A 21,795-nucleotide genomic window follows, 5' to 3' on the forward strand; every position below is an offset into this window, starting at 1 on the left:
CTTCTCCATATTAAAACTTTTCCTTCATCTACTCATATTTCTGTTCTCTCCTCCTCATTTTCCCTCCTTCAGCGTAAAGGGATCTTCCAGGTTTCTGCTCATGCCTCTTTTTCTTCCAACCAGGTGAACCTATTTTTGGCTCCCTAAGGCCAAACTTGTGTTTTCTGTCTACTGAGAGCATAAGCTCTTCTTTTTCTAGTTTTTTTTTTTTATCCCACCTGTTCCATGAAGACTTACTTCATCTCAGAGGTTCACGTATATTTTGTAAGACCATAAGCACCTGCAATGCTGATATAAACATGCATTATATATGTTGGTCTTGTTTCCTTGAGGTCTGCTCTCATTTCTCTGAGTTTTGCATTGTGTTGCTTCATAGGCACACTCCTTCCTTCTTCCCCCCACTACTGTAGATCTGCAGAGGCAGCTAGGTGGTGCAGTAGATAGAGCACAAGTGCACGAGTCAGGAGGACCTGAGTTCAAATCTCACCTCAGACACTTGACCCTCACTAGCTGTGTGACCTTGGGCAAGTCACTTAATCCCAATTGCCTCATCCTGGGTCATCTCCAGTCATCCTGATGGACTCAGATGGCTCTGGAGGAGAAGTGAGGCTGGTGGCCTGCACAGCCGTCCCTCACTCCAAACAAACTCAAGTGCAAGTCATGTCATTATTTCTCTGATGGCATGGTCTTCTTCGGCAACGAAGGATGAACACACACACGCTGTAGATCTGCATTACTCTTGGTTAGCACTTTGCACATAGTAGGAATACAATAAATATTTGCTGAATAGTTTGTTGCCTCTGTAAGAACCAAAGGTATCATTTTTCTTTATGTGGGTACATATATAGTTGATATTGGTCAGTGATTGTTTCTTACAAAGCCCCATGCGCACAAGTCAAGTCTGTTTTATAAAAGACCCAATGTTCTATATAGTTAGTGAGAAACATAAACAGATTACCTGGGCTCATGCTTCTGTGGATCATTTGTTAAGCACTTATCCCATTCCAATCACTGTACTAGGTGCTTGGGCATACAAAGATAAGCATGAAGTAGCCCTGCCCTTCAGGAGCTTACCAGGGGAGATAACACATACATTAAAAAGTATATCCAAAAACAAATAAAAGGTAAATTGGGGAGGGAGGCACTAATGGCTATGGAGATCAGGAAAGACTTTAGTTAGAAAGTATCCCTGGAATGGTTTTGAAATAAGGGAGTTTAAGAGTCAGAAGTGGGGTTAGGGTGCATTCCAAGGATAGGGACGGATGATGCAGAGGGTGTAGAGTGTCCATGTGAGAAGCATCAATGAGATCAGTTTGGCTGGACTGGGCTGTAGAGTGTAGTGATAACGCATATATGTATATCACAGGACAGAAGTAATAGGGAATATCCCCAGAGACTCCTGGAAGACTTAATTTTGAGTTCTAGCTCTTATCACCATGTGGCTTTGGGTGAGTCATTTCCCTTTTCTGTGTCACACTTTCTGTTTAAAATGAAGATGTGCCCTATGTTATTTGCAAGGTCCCTTTCAGATCTGGTTTGCAATGATTTTATATGTAATCATGAAGTCCCCTCATGGTGCTGAGAAATAAGGATCAATTAAAAGCTCCTAAATATCTAAATTCTGGTTTTGGCTATGCCACTAAGTAACGGTGTGACCTTGGACAAATCACTTTACTTCTATAAAGAAGAAAACTTTTTCTATAAAAAAGCTGATGATGAGTTTTATTTCCCTATATTATAGGGAAATATATATAGATATATATAGATATAGATAGATATATTTCCCTATATTATAGGGAAATATATATAGATATTATATAGATATAGATATAGATAATAATATTCTATATTATATTTTCTATAAAAAAGAAAACTTCTCAGTTTCCCCATCTGTAAAAACTTCTACCCAATGGGTTTGACTTTCTTGTACATTCTAATTGATCGAGTTCCTGAGGATCTTTTTACCTCTTAAAGTTATAAGATTTATATGACATCTTCCATGCCCTACAAAAAACCCTGCAAACTTTTTCTGGGGGGTGGTAGTGGAGAAGACCTTTATTCACATGAATAATTAGAAAGCTGTGCAAGAACAGCAAGCTGTTCAAGACTGAACATAATAAAGTGCTAGATTTTATATATTCATATACACAATACGTACATACACATACACATATATATATATATATAAATACACACACACACACACACACACACACACACACACACACACACACACACATATATATAAAATCAAGTGCCAAAATCAAGTAGTGAAAAAATTAATCATTCTCAGTGGTCATGCAGGGAAGAAATAATTGGTGACTGCAGCTGTCAAAGAAGGCTTCCTGGAGGAGGTGAGGGTTAAAAGGGGTCTTGAAGAATGGGTAGGATTTGGAGAGGCCATAGCAAGGGGAAGAAACAAGGAGGGGGGAGTGAGCAGCACAGTCAGAGGCTGTTGTAAGTCTATGGTTGTCACATGGCTATGAAATCAGGGCAGAGACAAGGAGAGCAAAGAATAAATTCTGCCGCTGTCATTTAATTGCTATAGGACCTTTTGCTGAATAGATCTCTTCATACACACCATTAGTTAAATATGCTGGTTATTGATAGTGCTATTTTTTAAAATTCACCCAAGCTTATCACACGTCACTGGAAATCTGACATTTAGAATTGGCTTTCCTGACCCCCTAAATTTTAATTAAAATAATTATGTTACTAGCAGGAGCTACACTTTTTATTCTCTGCATGCTCATAGAGAGGAGGATAGAGAGGAGTTCAACTCTGGCTTGGCCTCATGCATGTTTTGAGTGTTATCAGCATGGCTCTTTTTCCTAGGTTGGAGACTGCAGCTTAACTCTCTCTGTTCCACACACCCCACTTCATTGATGAATACCCCTGTCCTTGCTGTATTCCTTAGTGATGAGAATGGAGGTACTACCCAAGACTATGGTAAGATACTTAAAAGGGCTTGGGTTTTGTCATTTCAAAGTGTTGTATTCTTCCTGAGCTGATCAGATGCAGGTTCATTTCAAATTGATGCCTTTTCAGAGCAAGACTGAACCAAGTTTTCTCCTGTACTTTCAGACTTAGACTAGATTTTTTTTTAGTTAATTAGCTTCCCTTGTCTTAAACTTGGCTACAGAGGATAATCAGGCTGGACTTCTTTTCTACGGATTAAATACCTAGTCTCAGACTTAGTGAAATTAAGCATAAAATATTAAATTGGGGACCATTTATCAGAATTCAAACTTGCCACCTCTTTTATCAAGTTATTAAGAAGCTTTTATGTTTATGTGTGAGATTTGCCCAGTACCTTAACTACTATGAAAAGACTATTTGTTCTTTGGTTTGCATCTACTGCTAGATGCAAGTAGGATCCTCAGAACACAATTTCAGATACCCATCTATAGACTGTACTGAGTTCAGCTCTCATTAGTGGTTACCAGACTAGTGCAGAAAGATGATGAAAGATGAAAATGGTTCATGCAGGGGGAAAATGGGCATACAGATGCACCAGTGGTGGAGCTGTGAATTTTTCTAACTATTTTGGAAAATAATTTGGAGTGTCATTAAAGTATATATATACCATTTATTCCAGGGATATTTCTACTTAGCATGTATCCCAGAGAGGTCAAAGACAGAGGGGAAAGCCTTCACATATACAAAAATAATTATAGAGGTACATTTTCATAGTTTTAAGGAATTGGAAAGTAGGTAGTCACTTACTGGGGAGTGACGGATTAGCTGTAGTGCAGGGAAATAATAGAATACTATTGAGTCATAAAAATGATGTGTATGACGAATTCAGAGTTGGAAAGGAATGAACACAACAAGGTAAGCAGAATTGAAGGAACAATTTTCATAATGACCAAAGAAAAGTAAAGGAAAACAACACTGAAAGACTTCAGAAGCAGGATCACATTGATAACCAATCAAATCATGACATCGGAAATGTAATGGTGAATCATGTCTCTACTTCTTGGTAGAATGGTGATAGATTGGATGTGTAAAATCAAAGAGCCAGTTTTTCAAAAAAGATCAAAAGATTTGTTTTGCTTATGTAAGATAGCAATCCTTTGTGGCTTTTAAAAGTCAGCCTTGCTGGGAGTAAGATTGCCCAGGCTATCCACATAAGGAAAGATACTCTGGCTGAAATCCAAATCCCTCTCCCACTAATCTTCTCCTCCCATGATGTAGCCTAAGGAGATGATCTTGTATCTTTTCTAACCTTGATTTCCTTTAGGGCAGTGGTATCAAACAGGTCCGGGTGGGCTGCATATTGACTTAGAAAACCACAAATGAAAGTTTTCTATGTTCTACTATCTTTTTGTATGTTTTATTTCCCAATTACTTTTTAATTTTGTTCGGGTTCCACCATGGAGTTTTGCAAACTGCATGTACTCTGAAGTCTTTCCCTCTGGGAGGTAACATTTTGTCTACCTTTTTTTGTTTTAAATATCTGCTATTATAAATAATGTTTATCACGTAAATATTATAAATAAACCAGCCTTTACTGGTTTGTGTTTACTTGTTGAGAAGGCAGCCTGAAGAAGGTAATTAAGAGGGAAAGCAAGCCCAGAGAAGAGACTGACATATCTAGCACTGGTGTTCTGCCAGAAGATAGATGCTAGTGAGGTTGACTTCAATCCCTGTCAAGGTTCTAGAAGGTATTCTTAGAAAGGTGGTTTTTCATTTTTAGAAAAGAAAGAAGCTACCACTTAGAGACAGCAGAGATTCATCAAAAACAGATAATAAACTGGGTATCGTAGCTTGTGCCGATAATCTCTTCTGCTAGGGAAGCAGAGGCTGATCAGCTTGAGTTCTGGAGTTCTGAAATATAGTAGGGACCAAACTGATTAGGTACCCTATACTAAGTCTGGCATCAATATTGTGAGCGCTTGGTACCATGTTAGCTAAGGAGAGATGAAGTGGCCCAGGTCAGAAATGGGAATAGGCAATTGTGGATAGTGGGATCAGGCCAATGTACTTCCAACTTATAGGGAGATCCAGTCTGAAACACACACATACATACACACACACACACACACACACACACACACACACAAAAAAAATAACACTACCACCACCAATAACAATCAGGTAATAAAGAATACTTTATCAATAACTATTTCCTTTTTTTAAAAAAGCAATATTCCTAGGCTGGTGGGGTCAGGGGAATGCCACAGATATAGTTCACCTAGATTTCATTAAATCATTTAACAAAAAATACCATTCTATGATTGTAGACCATTAGACTCTGGGGACATCTGATATGAAAGGCAAAAAGTACCATGGGAGGTGAAGGAGACTGAGAACTGCCTATACTCTTTAATTACTTTTCTATGAGAAAGTACAAACACATTTTGGTTTAATCCAAATCCTACATGCATGTTTTAAGTGTCTACTCTGTGTGAAGGGCAACTAGGTGGCACAAACAATAGAGTACCTGGCCTGGAGTCAGAAAGACTCATCTTCCATAGTTCAAATCCAGCCTTGGATACTTCCTAGCTGTGTGACCCTGGGCAAGTCCCTTAACCCTCTTTGCTTCAGTTTACTCATCTGTAAAATACGCTGGAGAAAGAAATGGCAAACCAATCCAGTATCTTTGCCAAGAAAACCCCAAATGGGGTCACAAAGAGTTGGATATGACTGAACAACAGCACTTCCTTTAACACTAGGGATCATTGTTTGGCATGGTGGTACTAGAACTAGCCTATCAATATTTCTGGAGTAATGTGTTATGAATGGAGTATGAGAAAAATGGAATGAATGTGGATAGATAGTGTTATGGTCAGAGTATGGACAGAGTGCTACCATTGTGGAAAATGTGATGGCAGTGATGTAGAAAGTGAGTGCCATAGCATGACTGAGTCAGTACCAATGGTTTGTAGGCATCTGAAGATAGGGTACCCAGCAGGACTGAGTTTACCCTTAGTTTGTGGGACTTCAGAGAATGTCTAGGTAGGTAATTAGGTAGACAACAGTTATATTCTGTTGTTAACTCGGCTCATGAGTTGTGGCTGTGGGTCCTGCTGTCCTCCCAAACAACATTTGGGGAGCAATGAAGAAAAGACGTGTAACCAGTTCTATATCTGAATGGTACAGTCTGACTCCCTAAATAGTCTCTTTAAAGGAAAAGAGGATATGTGGAGGTATGGGGAGGGATCATGGATCTGAAACTTAGTAACTGACAACGATGAATTTGTGTGAATGGATCTATCTATTTGTGTGAATGGGATAAGACAATGAGTTGTGGCCCAGATGACATTAATGTTATGTGCATCAGAACTGATTTTATTTCAGAGATTTGAGGACAGTTCATTGGAAATGCTCTAGCCAGGAAAGAATAAAATTCTACTAGGGTAGTTATGGATCTTTATCACTCATTTCTGCTTTATTTATGTTCTGCAGAACCATAAGAACTCTCTCATCAAGCTGGTCCAAGTCCTGGGGTAGGACCAAACTTAGTTGTTCTGAGTAGCCTATTGGATTCCCCCAACCAATGCTTTTCTAACAAATAAGGCAACCTCAGCCTTCCTGCTTTAGGCACTTATTCCAGTAACCATTTATCCAGTTTCTCCAGCTGTTTTGAGATATGGAGAAGATATGACCTCAGGTGGTAATTTTTGAAAGCAGGGGAGAAAACTGAAAGTAACACTCTAGAGCTTTGAGCTGTCTTCTGGCCAAGCCCATTACCCATGCCAAGGGTTTCTGTAGGATGCTTTCATTTCCAGTGAAAATATTTTCTCTGAGAAATAAGAATCCACCTGATAGAACCCTAATCAGAAAAAAAAGGAAAAGACAAAAACATCTGTCCTTCACCTTAACCTCATCTCTCTTCATCCTTTTTTTATCTCTTTTCCATTTCATCCTTTCTGTCATGCTGACTCTCCAAAGCTAAAATGAGTCAGTAACTGAGAATTCTAGACAATAGGTAGGCAATGCTCCCCATTTATATTCATTCACTCAATAAACATTGCGTGGCCAGTAGAACAGTCTTTTGCATGTGTATGGGATTTTACAGTTTATACTTTTTCAGTCACTATTTCATTTGTTCCTGAAAACAGCTTAGTATGGGAGGCTAGATAAATATTACTATCCCCACTTTTCAGAGGAAGAAACTGAAGTGAAGTGACTTGCCCAAAGTGATTCCTAGTTGGTTCCAGAATCAGGACTCTGAGCCAGTCTTCTGACTCCAAGGATAGTTAATTTTTTAATTTTTTACTGTACTACCCCATTTCACAGCAAATCATTACTTTGGTCACTAGAAAAAAAAACAAAAACCAAAAATGAGTAAAACATGGTCTTTGCCCTCATAGAGCTTATAATGTAGTAACAGAGATAGAGGACCCCCCTAATATGAAATAAAACACAAGTTTGTAAGAGATATACCAACAAAATACTATGGGAATTCATAGAAAAAAAGATCATATTTGGTTGGTGGTCATGAAAGGTTCCAAAGTGGTGGTATCATTTGATCGGAACCTTGAAGAATATGTAGGATGTCAATAGCAAGAGATGATAAGTAGAGGAAAGCATCCCAGGCAGCTTGGTAAGAGCAGAGGGCAGCTAGGTGGTGTAGAGGATAGAATGTTGGGCCTGGAAGACCTGAGTTAAAATGTGGCCTCAGACACTTCCTAGCTGTGTGACCCTGGGCAAGTCACTTATCCTCTGTTTGCCTCAATTTCTTCATCTGTTGGCAGGGAGGATGTAACAGTAAGGACCCCTGACATACACTGGGAAGGGGGTCGGGAAGGGGGCTGCTATCACAGGTTCTTTGATCTGCTTTTCTAAAAGGAAAGCAACTTTTAAGGGGTCAACAATCACTTCAGTTGAGCCCATGTATCATTCACTTAATTCAGCAGAAAACGTCAGCAGCCTGAACTTCAGAGAAAATACAGAGAAATCAAGATCAACAGACATGGCTTCCAACTGTCTGACATAAGCAATACATACATCATGGATCGACAGACAGAGAAGCACCAACATTTAAGTATTCAAAGCCAGGGGGCTCCTTAGTGGCTGCCCAGAGTCTTCTCTGGCCAAACAAACACTTCCAAAGAGTAAGCCCCAAAGTAAAACCTCACCTCAGAGTATTTATGCACTTTTCAGAGCAAGAGGGCTTCACAACGCTTGAGAACCAGTGCCTCATTAACAAAAGGTGTGGGCCTTCCTACAAATCTCCCCTAATCAAACTCCCCTTAATGGACTGACCCATTAATGAATAGGGAAGATCTTCCCATTAAGAAGCAAAATTATATTAACAATAAGCAAAAAAGCATTATCAATACAGAAGAACAAGAACCTATGATGTTTTGGAGGTGGGATAGCACTGCAGCAAACAGCTTGATTGAATAATAGACCATGTGCATGGAATAGTGTGAGAAATGGCTGGAAAGATAAGCTAAAGTTAAATTATGGAACTGAATGACAGACTGAGTTATTTGAATTATATTCCAAGCAGACTACATGAAAACTCCCAACTTTGTTGATTTTTTCAGAGTACTCTGCCCACTAACAGAGTACCCATAATTGTCTCCATGGGGCTTTGGATGAGCTTCCTAATGATATGCTTCTGCAGGAAGTTAAGAGCTACTGAACATTATTTTGTCCTATGGTCTACCAAGGCTGTGTGTACACTGGGCATGGTGACAGGAGAGGAAGAAACACTACTTCCTGAAGTGATATTATTTGAGGCATGCTGTCATGCCCCAAACCACACTGGGTTATCAGCTGGATGAACTTTAGGGAAATCTCAAGGTTAACAATAGAGCATATCCTGTATGACTTCCCCTACTGATAAAACAGGAATCATATTAATTTGAAAGCTTAGCCTTCTAAGTCACACAGTTACACTCTTTGGAAGTACAATATAGGTATTGCCTACAGACCTAAATCTCCTGACCACTCTGATTCATTCTTCCCATGTAAGTAGTGGAGGCTAGATAGAAGAATTAGCTGTAATCACTATCCTGCCCTTTCACTCATGAGGCAGAAATCTCAGGTCCCTTCCAATTTTCCCATTCTGTGGTTCTGTGATTCATGATAATAGGAACATTTACAATGCCCATTAGGTCCTGCAATAAGAACGGATCCCATTTTTAAAGCTGGAGAGTCAAGGAATCATAGTACTGCTGACCTGAAAGTGACCTCAGAGGTAATCTAGTCCAACCATTTCCCTGAGAAGAAATCATTCTCTACAAGATCCCTAACAAATGACCATCCAGCATTCACTTGAAAACCTCTGGAACTTCCAGTGTCAGGTCATTCTACTCCAGATGACACTAGTAGAATATATCTCTCTCCAATTTCTCTGGTGCTAAGTAAAACCAGTCTAATCTTTCTTTTACAGAATAGCCCAGCAAGAACTTTCGTAAGTTCAGCTAGTATGTCTAGTCTAAGTTTTCTCTTCTGCAGGCTGAGAAAATCCCAATTCCTTTCATTGATCTTTGTGTAACCTGGCTTCAAGTCCCTTCCTAGTTGTCCTATGAAATATAAAGTGTGGAGACCAGTCATAAACCCAGTATTTCAAATGCAATCTGACCAGGGGAGACTATAGTGACACTCTAACATTTCTCATTGTACGCTCTATTCTATCAAAGGCTGCATTAGCCTTGTTGGCTGCCATGTTGTACTGATGGCTGGTATTGAGTTTGCAGTATTCTCAGGCCCTTATATGAAGCATTGTCTAGTCAGCCTATTGTGAGTTGTGAGGGAGGCATTTTGTAAACCTTAAAGCGCCACACAAACGTGAGCTACTGCTTGTTGTGTTTCCTTTGTTTTGAACTTGCATAACTAAGACTTGGAACCATCTTTATTTAACTTCATTTTGTAAGACTTGGTTCATAATTTTAATTTGCTGAGATTTTGGGGGGTCTTGAGTCTACAATGAATGTTGGCTATCCTTCTTAGCTTCCTCTCAACTGAAAATTTGATAAGCATGTAATCTCTGCCTTCATCCAAGTCATTGTTCAACAAATGTTGAACAGAAAAGGGCCAACCATGGTATTCTACTACATACTTCCTTTTCCCTCCCTCTAAATTGGTATCAATCCCAAAATAATCACTTTTGTCCTCATTTGTTTAACAAGTTCTGAATCTTTGTTCATTCGTTCAGTTGTGTACCACTTTGTGACCACTTGGATCATGTTGTCCATGGAGTTTTCTAGACAAAGACACTAGAGGGGTTTGCCATTTCCTTCTACAGTAGAGGACAACAGAAGTTAAGTGACTTGTGTAGGGTCACACAATTAGTAAGTGTCCAAGGTTGGATTTGAGTTCGGATCTTTCTGACTCCAGATCTGGTGCTCTATCCATGGTGCCATTTGGTTGTCTTCTGTTCTGAATCTACCTATTATAATCCAATCCATACCTACCCAGCTTTCCAAAAGATAAGATTAAATACTATGAAATAAAATAATAAAATAATTTAGCAAAATAGCTAAAATCCAGGCATGCTATATATAAGGTGTTTCTCTGAACTGACAACCTAGAAATTTGTCAAAAAAAAATGAGGTTAACCCAAATTGCCCTATCTTTAAGGAAGTCAAGTGCAGGCCTTGCATTAGTCTCCCCTTAATCTCCTGCCCAGGAGCCTAGAAGCCCCACAGTACTGTCACTGAGAGCAGAAAGTATATTTGAGGGCAAGATTTAATGTAGATATCCTCCAAAACAACAGAACTCCTTATTTCATTTCTAATGTTGGATAAAGCATGATGCATTAGGCTACTCTCATATGTTGATAGCCCAGTTCCAGCCATCCACTCTCATTGTTTTATGATATAAACTGCATGCCCATTCTATGTCCTCTTTCTCCCACATCTCTGTTCTAATCAGTCCTACTAATCCTCATTCTTACTTCATCCTAGATCACTCATCTCATAACCAAAGGGTTCCCAGTCTTTGTTGGTCTTTTTACTCCTTGATTTTCAATAAATTTCCTATAATCCCTATTCAATATGAAAAAAAATAAATTTTAACATTTCCCATGAATATACATATAAGAAATAAAATTGATTAATTTTACACTAAGTAAAACTTTATTTGGTGTATCTTTTTACTTTACCCTACTACTTTTGAAATATTTTAATAGGATAATAGGGGTACTTGTCAAATAATCCCTGTACCCCACTGACAAGGTTCTTATTACATACATACATAATATATATGTATATATACATGTGTAACATGTAGCTAGGTGCTGCACTGGGTTTGGAATCAGAAAGACTCATCTTCATGAGTGCAGATACATCCTCAGACACTTACTAGTGGCCCTGGGCAAGTCATTTAACCCTACTTGTCTCAGTTCCTCATCTGTAAAATGAACTGGAGAAGGAAATGGCAAACCACTTTAGTATCTTTGCCAGGAAAACTCAAAATGGGGTCATGAAGACTTGGACACAACTGAGGCGACTGAACAATAACAAATATATGAATATATGTATGTGTATGTATATACATATATACATACATACACATATACATACATACACATATCACACACAAACACACACACCATAGAGGCACATATACCTCATTTTGGGAACTTCTTTTCTAATCCATCCCCAAGATGCATTTTGGATTCTCCACTCTGTTATCAAGAAATTCCCCTACATTCATGATTTTTCACCAACACCCCTTCCACCTTCTTCCTTTAATTGAAACATGACTATTATCTGAGGACATCACAGTCCTGGACTTCCTCTCATTTGGAAGGTATTTCTCCCACCATGATAACTCATAGGATCAGAGATAGAGTCAGATAATATTCCTTTCTCTACCTGCACAACTCCTTGCCTCCTTAACTTTCCTTTTTTGAAATCTATTTACTCTCTACTACCCTCTTCCCATTCTCATTGCTGCCATCTACAGAAGTTCAATTCACCCTTCCAACTTTCCTAATTTAGCATCTTGCTTACAGTTTTTCATTCCCATCCCATTCACTGTCACTGTCATTATCACAGACTAATATTCATTTGGACAATTCCTTTAATAGCCTAACTTCTCAATTGCTCATTTTCTTCAGTTCCCCCCCTCCCTTTATTGGCAGAGCCATATCTTAAACCTTGCTGCCTCTTAGAAATCCTGAACTTGGAAATTCTACTGTCTGATCACAACCTCCTGTTCTTCTACCTTTGACTTAAACTCACACTTAACCTCCTTGTCTCTGACTCATTTTTACTCTTTCATTCAACCTTCTCTGGGCAGCTTTGGTTTGTATCCTTTCACAGCCTTAATCCTGTGCTCTACCATTTTAATTTTTCAATGGTTGTCACTTGCTCCTTGACTTTCTGCTGATCTCAAATTTATAATCCCATCCCTAGATACACCCATTTGGTTTCTTTACTCCAATCTTGGATTGCTAAATATCATCAAAGAAAGTGAAAAATGGACATGGTTTGAGCCACTTCAAGTTTATGTATAACCTGATACGGGCTTGCACTACTGTTTGACAACCCTTCTTCTCTTCTCTGCATCTCATTCTTCAGTGACTTTCCCAGACATTTTCTTCTTCCTCCCTAAAGGTACGTCACCCTTCAGTTTTAGCAGATTGAACTAACCTATTTCCTTGGAAAGACGGAGGCCATTCAAAGAAAGTTCCCTCAATTTCCTTCTGTTCCAGAAAGGTGCTCAATCACATCGTCCACTCTTTCTGCTTTTCCTTTGGTATCCCTTCCCTTAAGGTATCCTTAATCTCTCATTAAGGCTAATCCATCTTCCTGTGTCCTGTAACCTCTTCACTTCAGCCTCCTTCAGGAGTAATCATCCTTTACCTCTCATTCATCTTCAACCTTTCCCTTGTCACTGGCTCCTTTGATTACCAACATACTCTGGTCTCTCCAGATTTTTTCTTAAAGCTATCTTTTGATTGTTGTACTGAAATAAAAAAAGTTGCCTATTTATTGATGTCCCAGTTTTTGCTTATTCTCTCTTTATTGCCCTGTCATCTGATTTCACCTTAACTATTCCACTGAAAATGCCCCCATCAAAGGTTGCCAGTGACATCCAAATCACCAAATCCCTTTGCCTTTGGTCAATTCTAATTCTAGTTGAATTTTCTTCTGCCTATGGCACTGCTGACCATCCCTTCCTGCTGGATTCTCTCTCTTCCTGTGGCTTAACACCCATCACATTCTCCTCCATTTCATCCTAAAAACATTAGCTGTTCCTTCTCTATCAGTTTTGTTCCCTATTCTTGATAACTTAAGGTGTATCTCAGGTCTCTAAATCCCTTGAGATTTCCCCTTTTCTACTTGCAGCCGCAGCCCCACCCCCACCTTTGGATCGTGCAGAATTTGGCTTGCTCAGTCCTTGTCACAGACCTTGAGGTGAGAGGCCTCAGGGGTGGAAGCTGGAGAGTGGGCTCACTAGGACATAGTGGACAAGTCTGGTGCATCTACAAGGGCTTTAGTCCATGAGATTAGAACCTCTCTCCTCCCACCTAACCATGTGAAAATACGTTCTTTTGCACAGAAAGCTCTGGTCTGATCTACTACCCGGCAGTCCCAGATACTTCCAACTCATACCCAAAGAAAGGAGTTCTCTTTTGCAACGGTTTCTCTGCGACCTCCAGAGTCCAAGAATCCTGGTCTCCAGCCAGCCAGGCCCCTTGCCCTGCCTCCAGCTTGCGTTGCAGAGCTGTCGGTACCCAGCAGGGGCGCTAGGGACCTGTGTATGGCAAGTCAGCATTGCTCAGGCGGATCTAGTCTGTCTACACGGGCCGCAAATCTTTTTATAAACTTTTCTTTCTACTTACAGGGAACTCTCAGATTTAAACACAACACACCAGGACATCTTCTAGACTTTCAGTATTCCTCTCCTGTGTTTTTTTCAGACGTCCCTGTCCGCTTACATAACAGTATTTCCTCCCCTCCCCCCTACACCCCTCCAGGGCACCGAAGGCAAGTTTTTATCATAGACGCTGGCAGACTCTGGGATTGTAAACTCCTTCACTCCTTTACTGCCATAGTTCAGTCCAAGAAAGAAGCAACCTCCCCCCTCCCCCCCCCAATTCCAGACAAAATCCTAGAAGGTCATCATGTTGTGATACTATCTCTGGACCTCTTAGAGTTTTGAGCCAAGCAAGGAAGTCAATTTTCTCATTTGTAAAAAAATGGAAATCATAATCTCTGAAGTATCTATCTCATGGAATTGTTGAGGATCAAATGAGAAATATGAAGTTTTTTTTAAAACAAACTTTAAACTCTTATTAAGAGAAATCATGGCCTAGTGGATAGACAACTAGCCTCTGAAGGTACTTGCATTCAAAACCTGGGATGTATACTGGCTGTGTAATCTTGGGCAAGTTACTTAAAACATCCCAGGGCTCCAGACAACTGTCTTAGACTACAAATTACAAAAGAGGGGCGGACCTGCATTAATAGAGGGAGTTTCTTTGTCTGGGAGATCCCTACACCGATGAAATCACAAATTTATGTAAATGCCAGATATTAATATTTTACAGAGTGGAGAACTGAGTCCCAGAAAGGGAGAAGAGCCTAAGGCAATGTAGTGTTAGTGAACAGAACCTAAGATACCTCTCAGCTCAGAATTTTTTCCAACTACGTTCATCAGTTACCCTGTCTTTCCTCCCTTCTAGTTTTGAATTCTATGATTCTAATTCCAGGTTGGAAGTGAATTTAGAGATGGTTTAGGCCAACTTATTTTAATCATGAAACCACACAGGTAAAGGGAATTCTGGGTTAGTATACTTAATCAGAACCTGACTCTTTTGAGTTTCTTTAATACCTCCCTCGCTGTCCAAATCCCCTTCTCACCCAACCCTTCTGTAATCCCAAATATAGTAATTCCCATTTGTCTATCCTTCCCAAAGCTGTTCTCATCTCAGTGGATTGTAGAAATTAACCCAGTTTCAACAGTAAAGGAAACATCTTCTGTCGAAGATGAGTCGGAATGCCTTGTCATTGCTGCTTTTTAGGTGAAGTATCTTACCTAGAATCTCTCACCTTCTCTCCTACATCTCCACTAACCCTAACTCTAGCCAAAGTCCCCAGTCTTCAGGCTCTTCTAGTGCTGAAGAATCCAGTGAAGGGCTACGGCAGCGCTATTACCTTCAAACTCTTTACATGCATTGTAAAAGAACAACGTTAAATGAAGGAAACTCTCCTTTGGAAAGGCAGAGAAAAAGAGGATTACAGACCAGCGCTTTACATTTTCTGGGGAAGAACGGATGGGCCCGGAAAAGGGGAGGCGACTGTGGAGACAGAATGGGGACTTCTCAGAGATCCAAGGGAAGAGTCCAGGATTCCTTGCCAGGCCTTGTGTTGGTCCTTCATTGCCCACGAAGACCATGCCATCAGAGAAAAGATGACATGACTTGCACTTGACTTTGTTTTGAGTGAGGGAGGGCTGTGCAGGTCACCAGCCTCACTTCTCCTCCAGTTTCTGAGGAGGACCAAGAAAAAGTGGAGGGAGGATCCTACTCTTCCCCTTCCTCCTCCTCCCCATAGGTCTCTCTGTCACTCTATCTCTGTCTGAGATTTTTCCGCTCCCTCCCACACACTTTTTTCCCTCCATTTTTCCCAGTGTGGTTAAGAAAAAGGAACCGTGTAAAAATCCTCCGAGAGAGGTTTGTGTCGGCTTGTACAATCTGTCTAGTTGGGGCTCCTGAGGCCGGTGGGGTCTAGGGGGAAGAGTGTGGAGGTACGGAAAGGTCTTCCAGCTCGGACATTCCCCCGCCCCCCCCCACCCCCCAAACTGATTTGTTTAGACTGAGCAGGAACCAAGCTTGTACCGGTTGGGGCCTCTTGCACACAGCCACTGTTCTGCCTTTCCTCTCTCGTTCACCTGTTCCTTCTCCCCACTTCGGTTCACACCACGTGCACACTCATGTACAACCTTCATACACCTTCTCAGATACACACATCCTATACTCACTCGCATACACGAGCATCCATACACCTAAATTTCGTCCTCATCCGCGCTCTCGCGCTCGCGCACACACACCTGCACGCACTCACTCTCACACACACACACACACACACACACGCACACACACACGCATCCTCAGCTTCACTCCCATCCCACCCCTTTACGCCTGAAATCCCCGGGGATGCCTGGGGATGGAGGGCGGCGGACTGGCCGCAAGGCGCCCCTGGGTGAGTGGAATTTCCTGGGTCGATTTCAGCGCTCGGCTCGCGAGCAGCTCCACCCCCTCTAGGCTGCTTCAGTCACTCGTTCAGCTCCTCAAACGGGAATAGTTTCGCTCAAAAACACTTTCCTCCTCCCCTATCAGCATTCCCCCACCCCGCTCACTTCCCACCGCCTGCACCATCCCTCCCCCTCCAGCGCCAAGGGGGGAAATCCCACGGAATAGCACAGGAAGCAACCTGGAACTCTGTCGGGGAGGGAGAGGAGTTGTGTAGCCTGGATTAGGGGAAGGGGAGAGCTGCTGTAGGTGTTCCCCGAGCTCCCTCTACTCCAGACTCCGCTGGGGTGGGCCCTTATTATTCTCCCTGCCCCTCCAGCTGGCCAGGGAGATTTCTGTTCTTTTTTGTCCTTTAAACACCAAGTAGTATTTATTTATTTCTCTCCTTTTTGGAAGAGAGAGAGGAGAGAGAGAGAGAGAGAGAGAGAGAGAGAGAGAGAGAGAGAGAGAGAGAGAGAGAGAGAGAGAGAGAGAGAGAGAGAGAGAGAAGAGAGGGAGAGAGAGAGGAGAGAGGAGAGAGGGAGAGAGAGAGGGAGAGAGAGAGGGAGAGAGAGAGGGAGGGAGAGAGAGAGAGAGAGAGAGAGAGAGAGAGAGAGAGAGAGAGAGAGAGAGAGAGAGAGAGAGAGAGAGAGAGAGAAAGGAAGAGTAGAGAGGAGCGCTGAGGATCTCCAGGCGGCGGGAGACACCCTCCTTCCCCCCGCCTGCCCCCTCCCCCTCCCCTTCCCACTCCCCACACGCGCGCGCACATTTCTCTCCCCCCCTACCCCCCACGCCGGACCCCGCACCTCGGCGCCAACCGACCAGCCAGCCCAGCAGCGGGAGCCGCAGCGGGATGGAGGCGGCAGCCACGGAGCGCCCCGCAGGCTGGCCGGGGGCGCCCATTGCCCGGACTGGGCTCCTGCTCCTCTCTACTTGGGTCCTAGCTGGGGCCGAGATCACTTGGGGCGGCGGCGGCAGCGGCGGCGGTGCCCCCGCCTCACAGCCCCAGCTGCCGCTGTTCTCGCAGCGGGGAGTCTCGGGCCAGTGGCCGGAGCCGGAGGCGGGGAGAGGAGAGGGTCTGGGGCGCTGGCCCCGGGAGGAGATGTCTTATCCCGGTGGTGGCGGTGGCAGCCAGGCGGAGGAAGAAGAGGAAGAGGAGGAGGCGGCTGGGGGTCAGGAGGAGAGAGCGCCCTGGGGCCTCGGTTTTGTGGAGCTCGGGGGGTCTTCTCCAGCTGCGCAAGGAAAGCTTGGGGCTAGGAGGAGTCGCCGGGCGCAGCCCCCAGGCTCCCTGGCCCACTGGGGCAGCCGGGGAAATTCCCCGGCGGACGGATCGCGAGGAAGCCGGCCGCCGGCCAAGGGCTCCCAGGAAGAAGGGAGGGGGCCGAGAGCTCGGGGGGCGGCGGCAGAAGAGCTCAAACTGACCAGCACCTCGTTCGCCCTGACCGGGGACTCGGCGCACAACCAAGCCATGGTGCACTGGTCCGGATACAACAGCAGCGTGAGTACCGTGCCTCCCTGTTCGCCTGTGTACATGGAGTCTGTCCGTCTGCCTGTGTGTTAGTCTGTCCGCTTGTGTGCATGCCTCTCTCTCCACCTGCCCATCTATCCCCCTTTCAGTCTGTCCTTAAGCTTGCTCCGCCGGCGCTTGGGGCCGGCTCCCTCAGTTACGCCGGGACGCTGGCAGAGGGAGAGCAGAGACTTGCTCGCCCCACTTTGGGAGAGGCTAGATTGTCCGGCTCTTTGATCAGTCTCTCCCTTCCCCTTCTCTGCACGCCTAACAGGTTAGCTGAGTTGGAGAGAGGAAGGCGTGTGCGTTTGTTTACCAACGACCCCCAGGATTGAGGGATTGACTGGGTGCGGGGTGGGGGTCTCTGTGAGTGTTTTTGAGCAGGCGGGGCGGTGGCAAGCAAGGTGTGTGCGTGTGTGTGTGTGTGTATGTGTGTGTGCGCGCGCGCGTGCAATTGTGAGATGTGTGTGTTTCCCCGAGTGTGCGGTGTGGATCTGGAGTAGGCATGATTGGACGGACTGACAACGATCGCAGACTTGGCTTTTCCTCATTCCGGAGGGGCAGGGGCGATGGACCTCGTCCCCAGCCTGCCCTTTCTGGGGCTGGCCAGCCCCACTCCGCTCTGGCCTCCAGTGTCAGTTTCAAGAGATCAAGAAGATACATCCTCTGCCCTAGACAAACCCTGGTTAAGGGACAGCCTAGGTGAGATTAGGCAGGAGGCGAGACAGAATAAAAGTTTGAAACACAAAAGGAAAAATGCCTCCATCTCTCCTTCCTCCCTGGAGGGAAAAAAGAAAGGAAGAAAAAAAAAGAGCTGCAAGGAATACCCTTCACCTTTGCTAGTCTTCTCCCCCTTCCCCCTCCACCTCCCCGAATCAGCCGCTGGTACTGAGGCTAGAGAGGAGGATGTCGGGGCCCCTGACCCGCTGGCCCCCTTTCCTTTCCTCGGATAGCTGCGTTTGGCCGGACCCTGTAGCATCAGGAGGTGGCGCCATTGATGTCGCTTCTGAGCCCCCTAGCTCTGGCTCCCCCTCCCCCGCTCACTCCACCTCCAGCCCATCTACACTTCCCTCCCTCCGCGACAGCTGCAGCGTCCAGGCTATGCTAAGACGCTTCTAGTTCAGAGGGCTGGTCCTCCCAGCATTCCTGATTCTTAAAGTCTTGGAGAATCGGGGTTCTCAAATTCTACCAGTGGCCCGTTTCTCCCTTCCTAAGACCACTGGGAACACCACAGACTAAAGTACACCCCTTATCCCAGCCTGACACAACTGTTTCCCCTTCTTTCTGGTTTCGGGTTCGTGTTTGAAAAAAAGATTTTTTGCGAATGATTTGAGATATAAGCTTCTGGCGCTATCGGCTCATTTGTTGGAAACGTATTTTAGGGGGTTGAGAGTGGGGGTGTGAGAGGAGATGTTCTCTCCCTCTCCTTAAAATATTGACTATTCCTTTGTGCCTTCCCTTTAGGAATTTTCTCCTTTTTTTAACCATCATTTATAATTGGGAGTGGATGGGGTTGTATGGGTGACATGAAAGTGAGAGGTTCTGCAGAGTGGTGTTTACCGGAGGGCTGATTTCCTTGTGAGCTGGGTGCTGTTTTTAATGATACGTAAATGACCTGGATCCGGATTTGTGAAATAAGTACAGATTTAAAAGGATGGTGATGAGGCACAAGGTGATCTCAGTCTGGGTTTCCAGTGCAATAGTTTGGTATTTCTTTTTCTAACCAGCCCTGTCAGTCTGCTTTCTCGTGACTATGGCGTTCTCTTGAAGTTCCATGGGGGCTAAATATGTTTCTCCAGTGTTGGAGAGGGGCTGCTGGCTACTTGGTGTCTGCCTGCTAATGAGTGTTACATTGACAGTCAAAGCCAGGCATGGTTCAACAGGAGGGACTACAAATCCAAACTTTCCCCCAGTTTTTATTAGAAGACAATGAAGTGAGTGTGTGTGTGTGTGTGTGTGTATGTGTATGTAATGAAGTGTCCCACTTGTGTAAAAGTCTAACACTTTATCACAATATGAGTGTGGTGTCTTAGGCTATGCAGGGAGTATTCTTTCTAGGGGTCTGTTTCTCTTAATATCTCCATTGGACAAGCAAAGCTACTATACTGTTTTTCATTCCCACCCACCTACCCATTTTTAAAAGCATATATGATTGGTGAGTTGACAAAACCTGGAAGACTGCCATTTGTAGGAAATATTTTCAGAGAAGACTGATTAAATGCCATGCTGCATTCTCTCTCTGCAGACCTGTCTATCCAGCTGTGTAGCTGGTTAGAAACAAGGCAGTCAAGCAGCTCACCTGCATTACCCTGGGAAACCACCCTGGGAAATAGTCCCTTGGGTCCAGTTGTAGACCAAGGGGACTATTCAGTTTTTCATATCAGTGAACAGTTCTGAAGAGCTTTATTCATTAAGTTCTTCTTCAACATATTGGGTCAGGAAAAAAGATAGTAAAGTCATAAGCACATATTGGGGCCCAGGCTTGCCCACCTTTGGGGTCTAGGAGTACTATTTGTGAAGCTTTCAAGTAGGAATGTGGTTCTTTTGGTTCTGATTTTCAGATAGCACAAGTGCATACTTGTAAGAGTCTATGAGAGACTAAGTGGATCTGAGAATAGGAAAACTATTCCCTTGCCTGTGGTAGTTTTCAGGGAAAGAAAGCTGCAAAGGATGATTTGGATTGTTTAACTGGCTCCCAGTCAGGGAAAAAATAGATACTGTAAATAAAAATCATTGTGAGGCTTATGGATTATTATGAGCCCACATGAAACTGTCTTCTTCATCGATATAAAGGGAAAAAGGAAATAGCATAGCTGGAAGATATCTAGCATGAGCTATTTTCAAAAGGATATGGAGAATTCCAGCTCCCATTTCAGTTTTCAAAGAGTTAAACATTTCCTTCTCCAGGAAGGCCACTAGTCCTCTTTTAACCAAATATAGAGATCTTCCTGTTCTTGATGCAAATACCTTCAGCCTCACTGACTTGACTCCTCATCTGTAAGGTGGGAATGTTGGGTTCCATTGTAGAAATATCAGTGTGTCAGTTCTGAGTGGGATTGAAAGAAGGAGAGAGAAAGAGAGAAGTAAAAAAGAATGGAGAGGAGGATCACTGCTGAGGGTCACTGGAGCTAGTTATACTAGAGGGAACCTCAAAGCCCCAGGAGAGGGAGCCTCTGCTTCTACTATCTCAGGTTGGCCTCCTTTTGAGGGGGGGCAGGAGAAAGGAGTCTTTAGCAGAGGAGGAAAGGGGAAGGGTGGCATATAAAGGGGAACGGGCTCCAGCCCTTGATCTTTTTTTTATCCATTATTAATTTACTCTTGTAGAGGGAAGTGGGAGAGAGGGAAGAAGGAGAGATATAGTGGGGAAGGAGGCAAAAGGAGAGGGAGAGAAGAAAGAAGGGGAGGGTAGAAATGAGGAAGGGAAGATAGGGGAAGGGGAGAGAGAGAGAGAGAGAGAGAGAGAGAGAGAGAGAGAGAGAGAGAGAGAGAGAGAGAGAGAGAGAGAGAGAGAGTATGAGATTGAGAATATGTTAATGGGGGACTCAGTTCTGAAGAAGGGATCTGAGGTCCTTTCCACATGCCCCTAGTCTCCTGGACCTGGGATCCCTTTGATGAATTTAGGAGTGTTACACATTTGCCTTGTGGAACATGGACCCTGTCTGTAAAGCTTATATGGAAACAAAATCACATAGCTTTTCTCATTTCTTCCAACTGGCATCTCCTTGCTTAGTGGGTAGGCAAATGATTCTTGAGAATGAGAGGTTATGAAGGCAAGCTTGGCCTTCCTCTTTATTTCTTTTCTTCCTAAAAACATCCCTAGCACCTTGTTCTTCCCTGTCCCTCCCCCATCCCCCCAGCAAACTGGTGAGAATGCCATATTTTCCCATAACCATTGACTCTTTGATGTTCACCTCAGTGTTGGTGAATTTCACATTGCACAGTACTATGCACAGATTTCAATTAAGACACTGACAAATACACCTTGGTAGGAAAAATGAAGAGGATATTGATAATTACACGTGGCTGTCAGGCCTCAGTTCCTCCTGGGAGCAGTCTCTTAGGAGATAGAGGAAATACAGTTTCTCTTAGATAGTCTCCCACACTCAACTAATTCAGCTGGACTGTGCGCTAAAATATTTAC

At 43.5% G+C, this 21,795-nt stretch overlaps 1 protein-coding gene and 1 pseudogene across 1 annotated transcript in view; one reads left to right on the forward strand and one right to left on the reverse strand.

Moving 5' to 3' along the window:
- LOC140510322 (heat shock cognate 71 kDa protein pseudogene) overlaps positions 1–15,903 on the reverse strand; it is a 35,907-nt pseudogene extending 20,004 nt beyond the window's left edge.
- Positions 15,904–16,075: 172 nt separating this feature from the next.
- SORCS3 (sortilin related VPS10 domain containing receptor 3) overlaps positions 16,076–21,795 on the forward strand; it is a 676,074-nt gene continuing 670,354 nt past the window's right edge. Inside the window, exon 1 of the mRNA XM_072621715.1 lies at positions 16,076–17,645. Within this exon, the coding sequence (XP_072477816.1) occupies positions 17,001–17,645 (645 nt within the window). The 5' untranslated portion in view covers positions 16,076–17,000. The remainder of the gene's footprint in view (positions 17,646–21,795) is intronic.

The sequence above is a fragment of the Notamacropus eugenii genome, chromosome 1 (assembly GCF_028372415.1).
Source record: "Notamacropus eugenii isolate mMacEug1 chromosome 1, mMacEug1.pri_v2, whole genome shotgun sequence".
NCBI lineage: Eukaryota > Metazoa > Chordata > Mammalia > Diprotodontia > Macropodidae > Notamacropus > Notamacropus eugenii.